The sequence below is a fragment of the Rhinoraja longicauda genome, chromosome 12, assembly GCF_053455715.1.
Source record: "Rhinoraja longicauda isolate Sanriku21f chromosome 12, sRhiLon1.1, whole genome shotgun sequence".
In the NCBI taxonomy this organism is placed as follows: Eukaryota; Metazoa; Chordata; class Chondrichthyes; order Rajiformes; family Arhynchobatidae; genus Rhinoraja; species Rhinoraja longicauda.
The window spans coordinates 26,871,881-26,890,662 of NC_135964.1; the positions used below are offsets into that span (position 1 = coordinate 26,871,881).

Here is an 18,782-nt window from a genome sequence, read left to right on the forward strand (position 1 = left end):
TCGTGTTTTGTGTGTTGTTTGAGATGTTCTTCGTATGTGGAGCAAGTCATATGTGCGGCTAGTTATTCTGTGGCTCAGAAATACTTTTAACAAACAAATGGAGATTATATCTATTGTTCTCCATCCTTTCTTTACCCACCCCGCAAGTTTTTTGTAGCGTACAGCGATCAATATACAGATGTGCCACTCTTTAACTTCCTTCTTTGTGCCCTCCACCTCGTTCTTTTGTAATTTACCAAATTTATTCACCCTGATGGAATACTCTCCTTTGTTTATGAAATGAGCCATAAAATTAAACATTATATGTGGAGAATGCATTGTAAATTGGTTAGGCATCTGAGAGTGTTGATCTGCATTTGAAACATCCTTTAAGGGCGCACTGGCAGAAATTGCAAGTTGAAGTTTGTAGTGAAAGGATTAAAGATATTGTTTAAAAAAAAATCAGAGTTTGATCCTCATTTCCAAATAATTTGGGGTTAGACAGCAGATCTATGATAAAAGCATAGACTAGATGAACGGCATGGACCTACATAAACATCAGGGTAGCACTGTAACACGTTATCCATTAATACATGCCTGCTCTGTTGGTTTCTATTAATCAATGTGTATAGCAGATGCATTGTGTGGCTTCAAAGTCCCCTGAGTGCCAGATAGAGCTCTCTCTCTCTCACTCTCTCTCTGCATCCATTTGTCTGAGAACTCATCTGTGCAGTCTCTGTCTCCTGGTTTTAATTGCAACGTGATGTACAACGCTGTGGAATGTAGTCAGCACTCAGCTGGTTTGAAGTGGGCGACAACCCTGTGGTATTATCAGTAATGTTCTTCCAAAAAAAGTCAGATCAGCATCCACTCTCAACAAATGCTGCACTTGGAGCGGCTATTTCTGGTTGCATTGTAAAATCTCTTTTAGAATGTCGGGTGCCGGCTGAGGTGTCCCATGGTGTGGAGGGCCTGGAAATCCACCACCCCAGTAATTGCCTCTCCGTGACCCCCTGGCAAAGACTTTGGGGCACTGAGGGGTTGGCAGCGGATTATTTGATAACTATATTTCAATGAGTATTTTACACAAGATGTTGCACTATGCTGGCAAGACATGCCCCTGTTTGAGTATCTGAGGGGGCTGCTCCTCAAGTTTAGTTTAATTTAGAGATATAGCGTGGAACCAGGCCCTTTGGCCCACCGAGGTTGCGCAGACCAACAATTATCTTGTACACTAGTTCTATCCTAAACACTAGGGACAATTTACTGAAGCCAATTAACCTAAAAAACTGCACATTTTTGGAATGTGGGAGGAAACTGGAGCACCTGGAGAGAACCCATGCGGTCACACGTAGAACGTGCAAACACCATACAGACAGCACCTGTAGTCAGGATCAAACTCTGGTCTCTGGCGCTGTAAGGCAGCAACTTTACCACTGCACAACTGTCAGCCTAAGTTTTGGCTGCATTTCAGCCCCACGCTCGTGATCTTTGGTCACTCAATACAGAGGGGGGAAGAGTCGGTCAGTCGGCGGGGGGTGGGAAACCCCTGTGGGTTTGCTCCTGGGCCTGGCCAACATGGCTATTCATGGGTCCGGGTAGTCGGGGGTCCTGCCCGAGTCGACTGCCTGCCCCTCTTCCCAGCCCAGGCCTGTGCTCGCATGTCCCTGGAGAAGAAACGCACGGTGTCCATGGTGCCTTCCGTGAACGCTGGTCGCCGGGGTTGGGGGGGATGGGGGGTCGAGTGCGTCATGGATAAGGATGATAATGTTGAAATCATGATTGATTGATTGATGTTTGCAAACTGCTGGGGCAGTTTTGATATTGCCAGTTCTTGTAAGTGTGATTATTTGAATAAAAACTCCTTGCTCAGGAAAAACAAAAAGTTGTCAAGACTGGGTCTTAGCTGCCTATAATTGGGAGACTAAGAAGTCCTGATGGAGCAGGAAAGATGTTGTGACCAGCACCACAAAGGTCCTTTGAGGAGCTCGAGAACATTAGGTTAAAATCATACTTTGACATACCAAAAAAAAGACACAAAGTGCTGGAGTAACTCAGTGGGTCAGGCAGCATCTCTGGAGAACATGGATAGATGACGTTTTCCGTCAGGACCCTTCTTCAGACTGACCTCAGTCTGACACTCACCTCCTATCCCCGATTCCCACCTTCCCTTTTATTTCCCCCTCCCCCCCACCTTTCCCTCTCCACAGTCCCTTGCACCCATATTCCAACCTCTGGCTTTACATTTCACTCCTCCTCATCTTTCCTATCTGATGCCCTTTTTTTCTAATTTTCATCTCTAGCCTTTGTCAGACTCCACCCATCTGCCAGTTCTCTCCCCCCCCCCCCCCCCCCCCCTGTGCTCCTCACCTGTATCCACCTATCATTTACCAGGCTTTGTCCTGTGCCATCTCTGTTTTCCAGCATTTTCCCCCTCCTCCATCAGTCTGAAGGGTCCTGATATAAAATGTCATCTGTCCATTCCCTCCATAGATGCTGCCTGACCCACTTGGTCCTGCCATCACTTTGTGTTTTTTTGCTCCAATGCTGACATCCCGATCAGCCAAACACCTTCAGATCTTCTGCCAATCAAGCCAAACTTAAGTACAATATATAGAGTAAAGGGGAAGATACAGAGTGCTGAATATAGTTCTCAGCTTTGTAGTGCACCAGTTCCATAGACATAGATACATAAATACATAGACAATAGGTGCAGGAGTATGCCATTCAGCCCTTTGAGCCAGCACCGCCATTCAATGTGATCATGGCTGATCATCCACAATCAGTACCTCGTTCCTGCCTTCTCCCCACACCCCTTGATTCCGCTAGCCCTAAGAACTCTATCTAACTCTCTCTTGAGTGCATCCAGGGAATCGGCCTCCATTGCCTTCTGAGGCAGAGAATTCCACAAATTCATAACTCTCTGTGCGAAAAGGTTTTTCCTCATCTCAGTTCTAAATGGCCTACCCCTCTCATCCTAAATTCCAGTGAATACAAGCCCAGACGCTCCATTCTCTCATCATATGACAGTCCCGCCATCCCGGGAATTAACCTCGTGAACCTACGCTGCACTCCCTCAATAGCAAGAATGTCCTTCCTCAAATTAGGAGACCAAAACTGCACACAATACTCGAGGTGTGGTCTCACCAGGGCCCTGTACAACTGCAGAAGGACCTCTTTGCTCCTATACTCAACTCCTCCCGTTATGAAGGCCAACATGCCATTAGCTTTCTTCACTGCCTGTACCTGTATGCTTCCTTTCAGTGACTGATGTACTAGGACACCCAGGTCTCGTTGTACTTCCCCTTTTCCGAACCTGACACCATTCAGATAATAATCTGCCTTCCCTTTCTTGCCTCCAAAGTAGATAACCTCACATTTATCCACATAACTGCATCTGCCATGCATCTGCCCACTCACCCACCTGTCCAAGTCACTCTACTTCCTCATAGCATCCTCTTCACAGTTCACACTGCCACCGAGCTTTGTGTCATCTGCAAATTTGCTAATGTTACTTTTAATTCCTTCATCTAAATCATTAGATGAAGTGCAATGGCCGCAATGGGGTAGAGGTGAATAGAACAGTGCCATAGTTTATGATAGATTGTTCAGAAACCTGATAACAGAGGGGAAGAAACTATTTCAAAGTCTGGTGTTGCGAGCTTTAAAGCTTCTGTTCCTTCTGCCAGACAGGAGCAGGAAAAAGAAGGAGTAACCAGGATGAGACAAGTCTTTGATTATGTTGTCCACTCTTCAGAGGCAGTGTGAAGTGTAGGTGTAGTTATCTGGCCTGTGTGATGGACTCAACTACATCTAAACTTTATGCAATTTCTCATGGTCTTGGGCAGAGCTAGTCTCAAACTAAGCTGTGATGCAACCCGACAATATGCTTTCGATGGTGCATCTATAGACGTTTGTAAGAGTCTTCGGGGACATGCTCGATTTCCTGAGCCTCCTGATAATATTAACACCCAGGAACTTGAAGCGCTCAACCAATTCCACTTTGGCCCCATAGTTGCTGGGTGTCCTTGTTCATCAGTCACTTAAAGTTAGCATGCAGGTACAACAGGCAGTGAAGAAAGCTAATGGCATGTTGGCCTTTATGACAAGAGGAGTTGAGTATAGGAGCAAAGAGGTCCTTCTGCAGTTGTACAGGGCCCTAGTGAGACCGCACCTGGTGTACTGTGTGCAGTTTTGGTCTCCAAATTTGAGGAAGGACATTCTTGCTATTGAGGGAGTGCAGCATAGGTTCACTAGGTTAATTCCCAGAATGGCAGGACTGTCGCATGTTGAAAGACTGGAGTGACTAGGCTTGTATACACTGGAATTTAGAAGGATGAGAGGGGATCTTATTGAAACATATAAGATTATTAAGGGATTGGACACATTAGAGGCAGGAAACATGTTCCCAATGTTGAGGGAGTCCAGAACCAGGGGGCACAGTTTAAGAATAAGGGGTAGGCCATTTAGAACGGAGATGAGGAAAAACTTTTTCAGTCAGAGTTGTAAATCTGTGGAATTCTCTGCCTCAGAAGGTAGTGGAGGCCAATTCTCTGGATGCATTCAAGAGAGAGCTAGATAGAGCTCTTAAAGATTGCGGAGTCAGGGGGTATGGGGAGAAGGCAGGAACGGGGTACTGATTGTGAATGATTAGCCATGATCACATTGAATGGCGGTGCTGGCTTGAAGGGCCGAATGACCTACTCCTGCACCTATTGTCTATTGCTGATTGGGGCATGTACTCCACCAAGCTGCCTGAAGTCGATAGCTCAAATTTTCTAATGTTAGGCCCTTGAACAAAATGTTACCTGGTCACTGCGTCTAACCGCTAGCTCCAAACTTTCTGAGCATCTATTCCACGCGGTAATTTGTTCCCAGAAACCAGTTTACAAAGAGGAATTGTTTGATCACATGGCCACTTGTCACTGTGCAGCCTGAGGAACCTGTAGTCCATGAGTTACTTTTAAATCGCCAGCAGGAGTAACATTACATTTGGCATGATAATGTGTGAGTGCTTTGATTAATTATTAATTTGGTGCACATTTGCACAAGACAGATGCAAACGCAGCAACTACACAGCAGCTTTTTGGATATAAAACCTGTTGTACATCACATTAATGACCTCAATGAATATTGCAAGGCAGAGAGAGCGTCAGTGCTGAATTACTCTAGGGAACGTTAAAAGCAGGAACCGAGGGAAATATTTTTTTGTTTATCACCTGTGTTTCGTACCATCTCGGGAGCTTTCTAGATAGTCAGGTTTAATGTAGAAACAAGGAAATGCAGAATCCGGCTTTTATCAAAGATAGACACAAAGTGCTGGAGTAACTCAATGGGTCAGGTAACATATCTGGAGAAAAAGGATGGGTGGTGTTTCGGGTTGGAGTCCGAAGAAGAGTCCCAACCTGCAACATCACCCACCCTTTTTCTCCAGAGATGCTGCCTGACCCGCTGAATTACTCCAGCACTTTGTGTCTATCTAAAGTCAGGTTTAAAGTTCAGTATCTTTTACGAAACTGCCCAGCTTATGTTTGAATAGGAACCCAAATTTATCCATTGGCAAAACAAGTCTGAAGAAGGGTCCTGACGTGAAACATCACCAGTCCATGTTCCCCAGGGATGCTGCCTGACCCATTGAGTTACTTCAGCATTTTGTGTGTATCTTTGGTATAAACCAGCATCTGCAGTTCCTTTTTTATCATATTTTAAAAACGTTTTTGTTGATTGAAAGATACAGCTTTGAGGGAGGCCCTTCGGCCCACCAAGTCCACACCGACCATCGATGACCCGTTCATACCAGTTCTATGTTATCCCTCTTTCTCAAGCACTCTCTACACAATAGGGGCAATTTCACAGAGGCCAATTAACCTGCATACATGCACGTCTTTGGAATGTGGGAGGAAACGGGAGCACCCAGAGGAAACCCATGAGGTCACAACGCCACTGTTATTCAAATAATTTACATTCTGTGCAATGACTTCATTGACTGGGGAAAATAAATTTGTTATAAGCTCTTGAGGCAATGTAGCTTTGAATTTGATTTTCCGTGTTATCTGTTGATTCCAAGCAACAGTGATGAAATGTTTATATGATGGTGAATCCCTAGAGACCTGGAACTCAGTGGGTGAAGAGTGCAGGAGCAGATGAAAGTGGTACAGTGGCGCAGCGGGTAGAGCCGCTGTCTCACAGTGCCAGAGACACGGATTTGATTTTGATCTCTGGTGCTATGTGTGTAGAGTTTGCACGTTTTCCCTGTGACTACATGGGTGTTCTGGTTTCCCCCCCCGTATCCCAAAGACATGCAGGTTTGTAGGTTAATTGGCCTCTGTAAATTACCCCTAGTTGCCCCTAGAGTGGATGAGAAATAGGGTTAATATAGAACTACTGTGAACGGGTGATCAATGGTCAGTACAAACTCAGTGGGCCGAAGGGCCGAGAGCATAGAATGGCACAACACAGGAACCCACAATGTCTGTGCCGAACATGATGCCATGGTAAACTGGTCTCTTCTGCCTATACATGATCCATATTCCTTTATTACCTGTAATGGGTGACCAGAACCGCACTCAATACTCCAAAGACAGCCTAATCAAGGTCCTATATTTTGTTTTTGTGCTATGTTTTTCAATCAATCAACCATTGAGTATCTTGCTAATAACCCAATAGTCTCGGTGCCAATCATGAGGAAAAGGGTGTCCTCTTTATGATTCGTAAGCCTGATAGAGAAAAAAACAAAATGAGGACGTTTTGACTTTAGACATTAGAGATACAGTGTGGAAACAGGCCCTTCGCCCCACAGAGTCCGCGCCAACCAGTCATCACCCACACACTGACACTTTCTTGCACATTAGGGACAATTTACAATTTTAGAAGCCAATGAACCTACAAACCTGCACATCTTTGGAGTGTGGGAGAAAATCGGAGCACCTGGAGAAAACCCATGCAGTCACAGGGAGAACGTACAAAACTCCGTACAGTCAGTACCTGCAGTCAGGATCGAACCCGGGTCTCTGGTGTAAAGCAGTAAAGTTGCGCCACCGTACCGCCCCAATTTATTATGAATAAAATGTGTTCACTTTTGTCATGCCTGTGACCCAGTACATTGTTTGTCTTCACAGATGCGAGATTGGAAGTCAGCCAACTAAAGCGCAATCTGGTGGTGACAGAGAATGACAATATTCACCTGAGCTGTGTCATCACAAACCAAACCGGCTCCGACTCTCAATTTTCTGTCCAGTGGTACGTTCAACGCTCCCAAGAGGAAGAGGGCAGGCTGATTCTGAAGTCAAACCGGGATTGCGTGTTCGAATACGGCAACGAGTTGGTAGGGCACGAGAGTAAGGAGAGATTGCAGGCAGCAAAGCCTTCCAGTGGCCATTACACCGTGGTCATTCACAAGGCTGACGTCGATGATAGTGGCAAATACTACTGCCTGGTGCAGGAATGGCTGCTGAATCCCAACAACAACTGGTATAAAGTTGGAATCAACATGTCAGGAATGACTTACGTCACCGTACAGCGACCAGGTACTCAATCTTTCATCCCCCTCCTCTCTTCCCTTGGTCCCACCTGGACGCTCACTATCTCGCCCGCTCCCCCCCCCCCCCCCCCTCCCCCCCGGCTCATGTCACCTTCCCAGCTCTCCTTCCACCTTTATCCCTTCCTCTGGCTTCACATTTCACTCCTCTTCTCTACTTTAGTTTAGAGATACAACGTGCTAACAGACCCTTCGGAACACAGAGTCCGTGCCAACCAGCAATCCCTGTACACTAACACTATCCTACACACATTCCGGACAATTTTTGCAGTTTTACCAAGCCAATTAACCTGCAAACCTGTATGACTTTGGAATGTGGGAGGAAACCTGGAGCACCTGGAGGAAATCCACGCAGGTCACAGGGAGAACGTCCAAACTCCCATACAGACAGCACATGTAGTCAGAATCGAATCAGAAACAGGCATGTGTCAATTGAACCTCCTCCCCCCCCCCTCACCAGTTTCCACCTATCATTTGTCAGGCTTTGCTCTGCCCCCACCTCTCCACCAGCGTTCTGACACCACCCCCACTCCCCCACTGCAATCAGTCTGAAGAAGGGTCCCAAAGTGAAACATCACCTACCCATGTTCTCCAGAGATGCTGCCTGAGTTACATTTTGTGACGTTTTTGTAAACCAGCAACTGCAGTTCCTTGTGGCCCCCTGCAATTTTCCTTTATTTCTTCCATTAAATTCTGAATCATGCATACTTGTGAATAACACTGTGAAGTATTATCTGCACTGTAGAGTAATATCTAAAATATGAAGTAATATTGAAGCAGTGGAGTATTATCTGAGGGGTGGAGTATTATGTGAGGGCTGGAGTATTCTCTGAGGGCTGGAGTATTCTTTGAGGGCTGGAGTATTCTCTAAGGGCAGGAGTATTATCTGAGGGGTGGAATATTATCTAAGATGCTCCCACACATCTACATTGATAATCCAACAAGAAAATACAAACTGCTGGAGTAAGTCAATGGGCCAGGCAGCATCTGTGGGGGGGGGGGGAATTGGACAGGCGATGTTTCAGTCTGACCAAAGATCCCGATCTGAAACTTCATCTGTCCATTCCCTCCACAGATGCTGCCTGACCCACTGAGTTCTTCCAGCACTTGCCGTTAATCTGCACAATTAATTTCTGGTGGCTTTGTTCATATTGAGAATTGAGCAGAGAGTGTTGTGCTCTTGTCTTGCCTTGCCTTGTTCTGTGATGGGTGGTGGTCTGTATCATCCTTCTAAAATTGTCCTTTTTTCTTGCCTTAAATGAAGATTCAAAAGCTGTTGCAGATCTTGTTTCCTGGCAGAAGCCATCAGATTAATCCGACTAATTACAATTTAAGTCCAAGTTATTATCATCTCCTAAGGATTTCAGAGTTATTTACAGTGTTAATGAAATTGTAATATCCCACAAAGTGCTCCTTCAACTGGTGCTCAATTTCTATTTTGTGGCCATTACACCCGAGTGGACTTGCCGTGAGCAGTTGCCTCTTTTGATTTGCATGTCAGTTGGTGAACTAGACTGAATGATTCAGCCTCGGGGTAATTATACTTTGTCTTTAGCTTAGTTTTGTTTAAAGACACAACATGCAAACAGGCCCTTCGGCCCACTGAGTCAATGCTGACCATCCATCACCCATTCACGCGAGTTCTACTCCCTCCCTAAAATCTCCATCCACTCCCTAAAAACTGGAGGCAATTTGCAGAGGCCGATTAACCTCCAAACGTCTTGTGTCAGCCTACCACACTCCTTTCATTGAGGTGCTGCCAGATTCTCTTGCTCTTGGCCCTACCCCATTACACTATTTCACAATAGTTTTGTTTAACTACTTGCACTACAATCTTTGCACCATTCTGCTGTGTCTGCATTTGTCGTTTTATTTATTGTTGTTTCTATCATTACTACTTTTACTGTGAACTTCATGCAAGCAAGGAATTACATTGTACTCTGGTGTGTATGACTATAAATTTATATATTTCCATCTGAACCAAGAACCAACATCCACTTTCGTTAGGTCCTCAAAGTGAGAACATTGAGTATAACAATAAATACTGGTGGTCAGCTCAGCTATAAACTAATGCACCTCAAGAGTCAAGAGTGTTTTATTGTTATATGTCCCAAAACGGAACAATTAAATTTTTACTTGTAGCAGCTCAAATACTTCTCAGTAGATACCATAATAAACAACAAAAAGATCAGTAAATTAAAACAAAACCATATAATACAGAAACAAAGCCTGAAGGCCCTAGTGCAAATAAGGCAGTTTGTAGTTTGGAGTTTAGTTGGTGTTTGTAGTGCTCAAGAGCCTGATGGTTGCTGCAAAGAAGCTGTTCCTGAACCTGGAGGTCATGATTTTCAGGCTCCAGTACCTTCTTCCTGATGGTAGGAGTGAAACGAGAGTGTGACCAGGGTGGTGTGGGTCATTGATGAAGCTGGCTGCCTTTTTGAAGCAGCACCTCCTATAGCAGCAACTTTAGTCCTTCCCAATAAAGTCCTTAAGCTTATCGTTGACGAAGGAGTGGAGCGATATTTCTTGATGCAAAACAACAACATAGAGATCCTCACAACGTTTCAGTTTAGTTCGTCGTCTATTGAAGTAGCAATACAAACAGATTAGTATATCTCCCGTCGTATAACTTCTGGTAAGAACTTAATATCTCACCGTCGCTCCTTCATATCCGAAGCATTATGTGGGTGCATTCTAAATTATACTCATAATCTGACTCCTCCCCTGGCTCCTCCCAGACCATATATGTCCATATATGTAAGCCTAGTACTCATCTCATGACAACCCCCAGCATCCAAAAATAATACAACAGGATACAAAATAATATAATATGCTAAAATAGCTAATAAACACAAATGACTCCTACCCCCAATTGTTCTAAGTATATAACTAAACAATTACTAATAAACATTAAAAGGAGCCATATAAACTTCATATTTAATCAAAAAAGCATGCACTATATATTGGTATCTAATCTACTATAGTGACTCTTCAATTTTCAAGGCCACCAGTCTTTGCTGTACTCAGGTATCAGCTTCCAGGAGCAGACATATCTTCGTAATCGGTCTTTCCAAGATGTTGCTCTTAGTCTGAAGTCGAACAGCATGCACAAAACCTTGTGCATGTGGTGTAGTCTCCAATATTCTGTCCATTAGCCATGAACTTCTTCAATCTACTTCTCTTCCAGCTTAAAAAGCGGTCTGCGGTCAGTCCTCTTGATGCTTCACCTGCAGGATTTTCCTTTGTGCTAACATATCTCCATTGTGATACATCAGTAACATCTCTTACAGAAGAGATTCTGTTTGCTACAAATTCATTGTTGATGTACTTAAGCACCGTTGTGCTATAGGTCCAGAAGATGGATTTGACCACTTGAAGCTGTCATTCTTTTCGCAGCATTGTGTCAACTCTGGATTTTCCCATTCTGAAGTCGTGATTGTATTGCTTGACCAGAAGCTCCTCTTGGCTTGCAATGGATATTTGATTGACAGCAGCGGCAGGGCAGCCATTCCCATCCCTGCTGTCATAGTCTCTTCTCAGGAGATCACAGATGACCCATCCCAGTAGGCTTCTCACAGCGAAACATTGTTGGTCTTATGTATAAACACATCAGATAGTTGAATAAAATCATCTTTATCCAGACTAGATATTTCCAAACCTGAGATAAGACGACTGGCTTCACTTGATTCATGGTACACAGGAGAATTTTCCTCCTTGGTCCTGAAATGTCAGCCTTCTCATCAAGTTTTCCGTGCAGAAGGTAGATGAGCTTCCATGATCCAAAAATGTGTATTTTACACTGTACTCTTTACTTGTACTGGTACAATGGGGAAGATGGAGGTTTCATCACCGGCCCCGATATGGTCACACGTCTGAGATGGAAGAGCAGCATTGCCCGCAATTGGCTTTTCATTCTGTTCTAGTTTCTTTTCCTTGTCCTTTTGTTCAATATGAAGTATTTCAGGATGATCTTCTTGCACCTGTGATGCTACAGGTTCTGTAGTCGTTGCCAAACTGCTTTTGGCTTTTTGCGGCTTTTCTCTTGCCTTAGCAAAGGTAGGGCCTTTGACAGTTCCTTTTTTCAAATAAGAGTTCATCCCATCAGCTGCTGTCGAACTGTATCTTGATTTCCTAGCCTCAAGTACATTGAGTCTTGGCTGCTGCTATTGCAGCATCTAGTTCCAATCGTTCCTTCTGTCTTCTTAGCTGTTCCTTCTGGCTCTTCCTATCGAGCTCCATTTCCAATTGTCTTCTCTTCTGTTCAGTTGAAAATTCTTTGTTTTTCAATTGTTCATCTTGTTTCTTCCGTTTCTCCTCCTTTCTTCTCAGTTGTACTTCTTGTGCCTCAATCTCCTGCCTGTCTTCCATCAAGGCAACCTGTTCCTCAAGAACACCCAGATCTGCCTTAGCTTTTATACGAGCAGAGTTCGTCGAAGATGCACGAGATGAAGAACAAGATTTGAGGCTCAATTTAGAGTTTGAGACATTTGAAGCACTGTCTTCAGGTCCAATGATATCTAATGATATCTGTTGTGTAGCACTCTCAGCAATGGAGTGTGTAGTTTGATGACCATCCTTAGAACCTTGTGTAAACCCAATAAAAGTTTCCACTGTTTGGTGAATCCACTGATTTTGTTTTTTGAGCTCATCATCAGGCAGTGGTAACGTTACCAGTGCTTCCTTCATTAATTGAATCAGGTTAGATTGTACTCCATTTACATTTTCTCCATGTTCTCTTTCATCATTTCTCTTAACTTGGTAGCTTGTTTATATTTTGAGTTTTTCTGTTTTCTTCTTCTTCTTCAATCTCACGCTGTCCTTTCAGGGTAGCAACTCGTTTCGAGGCATAGAGAACTTTAGAAGTTCCACCTATTGAAGAAAAACCATTTTCCTTTTGGGAATCCATTCTAATGTTGCCACCTGCTGGCCGAACCTCAGATTTACGTACAAGCGTACCTGTACGTCAATATTCCTTTAAGATGTGTTGAAGCAAAATCATATCTTCAAAGGAATTCAAAACAAAACTGATAGCAAGCAATATACAACGTCACTTCTTTGTTTCTAGCATTTCCAACATTTTTCAGTCGTAGTTTTCCAATACAACTTCTGAAAAACAGCCTTCCAATAAAGCTTAATGCTACACACTGGCTTTCGAAGTTTTCCTTTCTCCATAGTCAGATTAACGCAGACAATGACCCGATCAGTCTGTTTCAGCTTCAGGGTTTTTGCAATAAAACAATTCTTGTTCCATGCAGTCGCTACACAAGCTCCAGCCCCACTCAAAGAGCCCGTTATAACTTAAAATGACTCTAGGATACAGGTTACCTTATCTTCTCTCACCGAGGATAGCTCTTGATCTATTCACTCCGACTGAGATAAGTTCTTACAATATAGCAGCAACTTTAGTCCTTCCCAATAAAGTCCTTAAGCTTACCGTTGATGGAGTGGAGCGATATTTCTTGACTCAAAACAAAACAGAGAGATCTTCACGATGTTTCAGTTTAGTTAGTCATTTATTGAATTAGCAATACAAACAGATTAGTATATCTCCCGTCGTATAACTTCTGGTAAGAACTTAATATCTCACCGTCGCTCCTTCGTATCTGAAGCATTATGTCAGTGCATTCTAAATTATACTCTGACTCTGCCCCTGGCTCCTCCCAGTCCATATATGTCCATATATGTAAGGCTAGTACTCATGTCATGACAACCCCCAAGGGTCCAAAAATAATACAACAGGATACAAAATAATACAATATGCTAAAATAGCTAATAAACACAAATGGCTCCTACACTTCCTATAGATCTCTTCAATGGTGTGGAGGTCAGGACCCGTGATGAACAAGGCAGTGTCCACCACTTTTTGTAATCTCCTTCGTTCCTGGGCGTTCGAATTGCTGAAACAGGCTGTGACACAATCAGTCAATATACTCCCTACTGTACACCTTTAGAAGTTCAAGAGAGCATTCATCGACATACCAAAACTCCACAAACCAGATGCGTTGATGAGCTTCACCTAAACCAAACACAACTAATCCAAACCTAGCTGGAAGCTGAGGAAGTCTAATATTCCACTTAGCCTGCCCAGCATCATTTTCAGAATTTCATACCAGATTGAATAATAATAAAACTTGAGCAATCAAACTTCCTGTTAATTAACTAACAATTTTGTGTAACCTCCGCAGATAACAATTTGCAGACAGTCAAGACGGAAAGGACTATTTCCGTGCCAGAAGACGATCAGATTCGATTGGATTGCAAGATCAGCAATCGAACCAACTTGGACTCCCAACTCTCAGTGGTGTGGTTTGCACAGAATTCCCTGGATACAGACGAATATCCCATTTTCAGCCTGAACCGGAATTCTGTTTTTCAGTATGGTAGCTCAATGAACAACAGGATGAGACTGAGAGATAGACTGCAATATGAGAAACCTACCAACGATTTGTACAGTTTGATACTTCAGAAGGCCACCATCTCTGACACTGGCAGCTACTACTGTTATGTGGAGGAGTGGGTAGCCGATCCCAATAATATGTGGTACAAACTAGGAGAGGATCAGTCTGGATTAACAACTGTCACCGTACAGCTACCAGGTACAGTAGAGTTGTTTCAGTGTGAGGAAATGTGTGCTTCCCATTACCATGAGATGCTAAAACATCAAGTCACCACTTTGGAAAAACGTTTAACTCACAGTTGTATGGTTCAATTAGCTTTTACTAACAAATAGTCATGGAATCGTAGAGTCATACTGCACGGAAACAGCCCAACTCGTCTACACTGGTCAACATGCCCCATCTAAGTTGCCCAAATTGGCCCATATTCCTCTAAACCTTTCCTGTCCATGTAACTGTCCAAGTGTCTTTTAAATGTTGTTACAGTACCTGCCTCAACTACCTCTTCCGGCACGGTAGCGCAGCGGTAGAGTTGCTGCTTTACAGCGAATGCAGCGCCGGAGACACAGGTTCGATCCTGACTACGGGTGCTGCACTGTAAGGAGTTTGTACGTTCTCCCCGTGACCTGCGTGGGTTTTCTCCGAGATCTTCGGTTTCCTCCCACACTCCAAAGACGTACAGGTATGCAGGTTAATTGGCTGGGTAAATGTAAAAATTGTCCCTAGTGGGTGTAGGATAGTGTTAATGTACGGGGATCACTGGGCGGCACGGACTTGGAGGGCCGAAAAGGCCTGTTTCCGGCTGTAGATATATGATGATGATATGATTGTTCCATATACCCCCCAATCTTTGACTGGATAAGTTACCTCTCAGGTTCCTATTAAATCTTCCCTCTCTTACCTTAAACCTGTGCCCTCTTGTTTTTGATTCCCCTGCTCTGGATAAAAGACTGTGCATTCACCCTATCTATTGTCTGATTGATTTATACACATATTTGAGATCATCCATATACAACCTGTCAAAATCAATGAATTTTGGTTATCCACTTATTGACTCAATCATAGATTCATATAGCATGCAATCAGGCCCTTTGGCACAACTTTGTTATAACGGGTGGCACAGTTGTGCAGCGGTAGAATTGCTGCCTCTTAGTGCCAGAGATCTGGATTTGATGTCTGAACAGAATTTTGACGTCCTCCCCGTGACCGTGTGAGTTTTCTCCGGGTACTCTGGTTTCCTCTCACACTTCAAAGATGTACAGGTTTGTAGGTTAATTGGCTTTAGTAATTTGTCCCTAGTGTGTAGGATAGTGGTAGTGTACAGGGATTGCTGGGCGGTGTGGACTCGATGGGTCGAAGAGCCTATTTCTGCGCTGTATCACTAAATTATACTAAACAAATGGTTTACATCGTCTGTGAACATACACACAAGAGTGAGGTGGGATGTCGATAAAGGATAAAACAGCAGTGTGGCCAGCCAGCTGTCTACAGTAAATTTGGCATCAGCTACAGGGGTCATCTTGCAAAGCACAGATGATATTAAATATACAAAGCCAAGCAATCAAATCTAATATTGTAGGGTTGTCCTGCCAGAGGCAATCTCTTTAAAAACTCATTAACACTACCGATGTTAATATTGACTGAATCAGAATCTGACTTCATTTTTTAAAAACAATTAAATTGAAATATCACACAAGCACTATAACATTTAATAGTTCGATAACAACATTTTAAAGACATTTGGACAGGTACATGGAGAGGAAAGTTTAGAGGGATATGGGCCAAACGCAGGCTGGTGGGACTGGTGAGATTAGTGGCATGTTGGTCAGCATGTGCAATTTGGGCCGAAAGGACACATCTTCACATTCAAAGAAGGGCCCCCAACCAAAATATTACCTATCCACACCCTTCAGAAGTACAGCCCAACCCATTGAGTTACATCAGCACTTTATACTCTACGTAAGATTCCAGCACCTGCGGGTCTACAGTGGACCTTTGCAAACTGCACTGTGCATCTGAACCAGAATGGGTCCAACATCCTTGTGGTGAGTTTGCCACTGCAGATGGGATGGGTTTACACTAATCTGACAGGGGGCGAGGACACGGATGTATGCTTGGAAGGGAAGGTTATTGTAGACGTTGCTCATTTGGGTGTAATGAAGCACAAGAGAGGAATAGATTACTTAACTGCAATATTCTCTAACATAGGCTAGTGCTTGGTTAGGTAACACAGACAAGTTGGGCCGAAGGGCTTATTTCCACGCCGTATTAATTACTCTTTGATTCTACGTCAGGGATGGTGACTGAGATTATTAATGTTAAAAACAATTTGCTCACTTTTAAACCAAGAAGCTTGTCCTTAAGAATGGCAAAATATTGGCTATCTGAAGAAGGGCTCTGGCCTGAAATGTCATATATCCATGTTCTGCAGAGAGGCTGTCTGATCTGCTGATTTATTCCAGCACTTTATGTCTTCATTTGTCCCAACTCGATACCCTGACTGATGAAGGCAAATGCACCAAAAGCCTTCTTTAACACCCTATCCACTTGTTATGCCACTTTGAGGGAACTGTATATCTGCACTCTGAGATCCCTCTGCTCTACAACACTTCCCATGGTCTTACTGTTAAAATCCTGAGCCGGTTTGACCCCACTTATCTGCAATAAACTTAATTAGCCCTTGTCCAGCTGATCAAGATCTTCTTGTGATTTCTGACAACCATCTTTTGATAAGCAGTACATCAGTAAGTATACTAATTGTCCAGGACACCTAGGATCCACAACAATAGTCAGATTCACTTGGTGCCTTTGGTACATCAGTCGTTTTTTTAGCCTTGGTTGCTTGACGTGGTCAGAGCTGTTTGAAAGGATGGGAATTGTTTCAGTCTTTGACTGAGGGAGACGACGTCAACGTTAGAGTGAATTCAGTGAACCTTTACTCACAGTGGGAAGCCAGAAGTCACAGGAGCACAGTAGTGTGACCTTGGGACATGACTTTCACGAGGTGGCTCAAGATTGGTCGTCTTATTTTAAAGATGGATAGAGGGCAATCTGTCTTTTGCAGCTTTCAAAACATTGAACATTAAAATATGCTGTCTCTTTATTTTTGATTTCACAAACAGAATTTAAAATGCAATTGGATAAAACAGAATTGAATATTACTGTCTCAGAGAAGGACCTGTTCCAGCTCAGCTGTAATGTGACCCAACAAACTCAAGATAACTCTCGATTTGCCGTATACTGGTTTGCTTCGAAGGTCAAAGAGGACGTTGATGGGATTGTCAAGGAGACGATTCTGAAAGTTGATCACAATTCGGTATTTGGTTTTGATGCCTTGACGGACGGGGCAAAAAGCATGAAGGACAGATTGCAGTTCGAGAGGCCATCCAACGGATTGTACACTCTGACGATACATAATTCAGGCAGAGGTGACACAGGGAATTACTCCTGCAACGTAGAGGAGTGGATTCAAAATGCAAACAACATCTGGTACAAACTCGGAGAGGATGAGTCCGGGCTGTTTACTGTCACTGTTCAAAGCAAAGGTAATTTATCATAGAAATATAGAATGATCACAGGTGGCTATTTGGCCCATTGTGTCCAGTGCAGCTCATATGTGATTCCAACCACACACTATGTGTTAGAGATTTTTCCAATATTGTTCTTAATAAATGGAACATGAACATAGAACGATACAGCCCACAATGCCCATACCAAACATGATGTCAAAATTAACTAATCTCCTCTGCCCGCACATGATCCATATCCCTGAAAATCCATTTGCCTATCTTGGGGCAACACATTGGTGCAGTGTTAGAGTTGCTGCCTTACAGCATCAGAGACCCAGGTCTTTTACAGCATCGGACACCCGGCATCAGAGACACCACATTACAGGTGCTGTCTGTACGGGGTTTGTTTGTTCTCCCTGTGACCTTGTGGGGGGTTTTTCCGGATGATCTGGTTTCCTCTCACTGCAAAGACATACACGTTTGTAGGTTAATTGGCTTCGACAAAATTGTAAATTTTCTGACCTTGGGCACTGTCTGTGACTTTGCATATGCTCCCTGTGATCATGCGGGTTTCCTCCGGGTGCTCCGGTTTCCTCCCACATTCCAAAGGCATGCGGGTTTGTAGATTAATTGTCTTCTGTAAATTGCCCCTCGTGTAGATGGGATAATGTGAAAATGGTATAACATAGAACTAGTGTAGGGGGTGGGTGATTGTTGATCAACGCGGACTCGGTGAGCAAAGAGCCTGTTTCCACGCTGTATCTCTTAAACTAAATGATGGCCCTGAAAGATTTATGGGGAACATGAAAGGATTTAAACATTTAAAAGTTCATTGAACACCTGCTTCTTCCATGTGTGAGTGACTGACTTGCTGATTTTGCGATGCTCTCTGGAAATAAGCCATCAGCACTTCCTTGGAGCTGCAGTGAAGTGTCAGCTGCATTATGTGACCAGGGTCCTTGGAGTGGGGTTTGAAAATCACAATCATCTGGCTGAGAAATAAGGGAGCTATTGTAGAGCTACAGCACTATAGAATGGAGTCCAATGAAATCCGGCTGCAAAGTAATTAATATATTTTATATTGCTTCTGAATTTGTCTCGTTGGATCGGAACCTGTCCCATTGGTGTATAAACTGACTTAATCTGGGAGTCAAAAGCTTATTTTATCATTCTGTACCACCAAGGCATAATGAATTCTAACCAAATATCTGTTTTTTAAGTTTAAAAATAAATGTGATTTATATTAAATTTATCTTGGATCAATATTGGTATGCGAGTTTGGACAGATCTTGTAACTTTGGCACACTTTTATAGAACATAGAAATGTGCAGAAACAGGCGCCTCGGCCCGCAATGTCAGTGC

The 18,782-nt window shown here is 43.5% G+C and overlaps 1 protein-coding gene across 2 annotated transcripts in view; it reads left to right on the top strand.

Annotated features, from left to right (window-relative positions):
* Positions 1-18,782, top strand: part of igsf3 (immunoglobulin superfamily, member 3) — a 149,763-nt gene that overhangs the window by 118,749 nt on the left and 12,232 nt on the right. For both annotated transcript variants that reach the window (XM_078409259.1, XM_078409260.1), the window contains exons 7-9: positions 7,098-7,505; positions 13,702-14,112; positions 17,034-17,456. In XM_078409259.1, the coding sequence (XP_078265385.1) occupies positions 7,098-7,505; positions 13,702-14,112; positions 17,034-17,456 (1,242 nt within the window). The remainder of the gene's footprint in view (positions 1-7,097; positions 7,506-13,701; positions 14,113-17,033; positions 17,457-18,782) is intronic.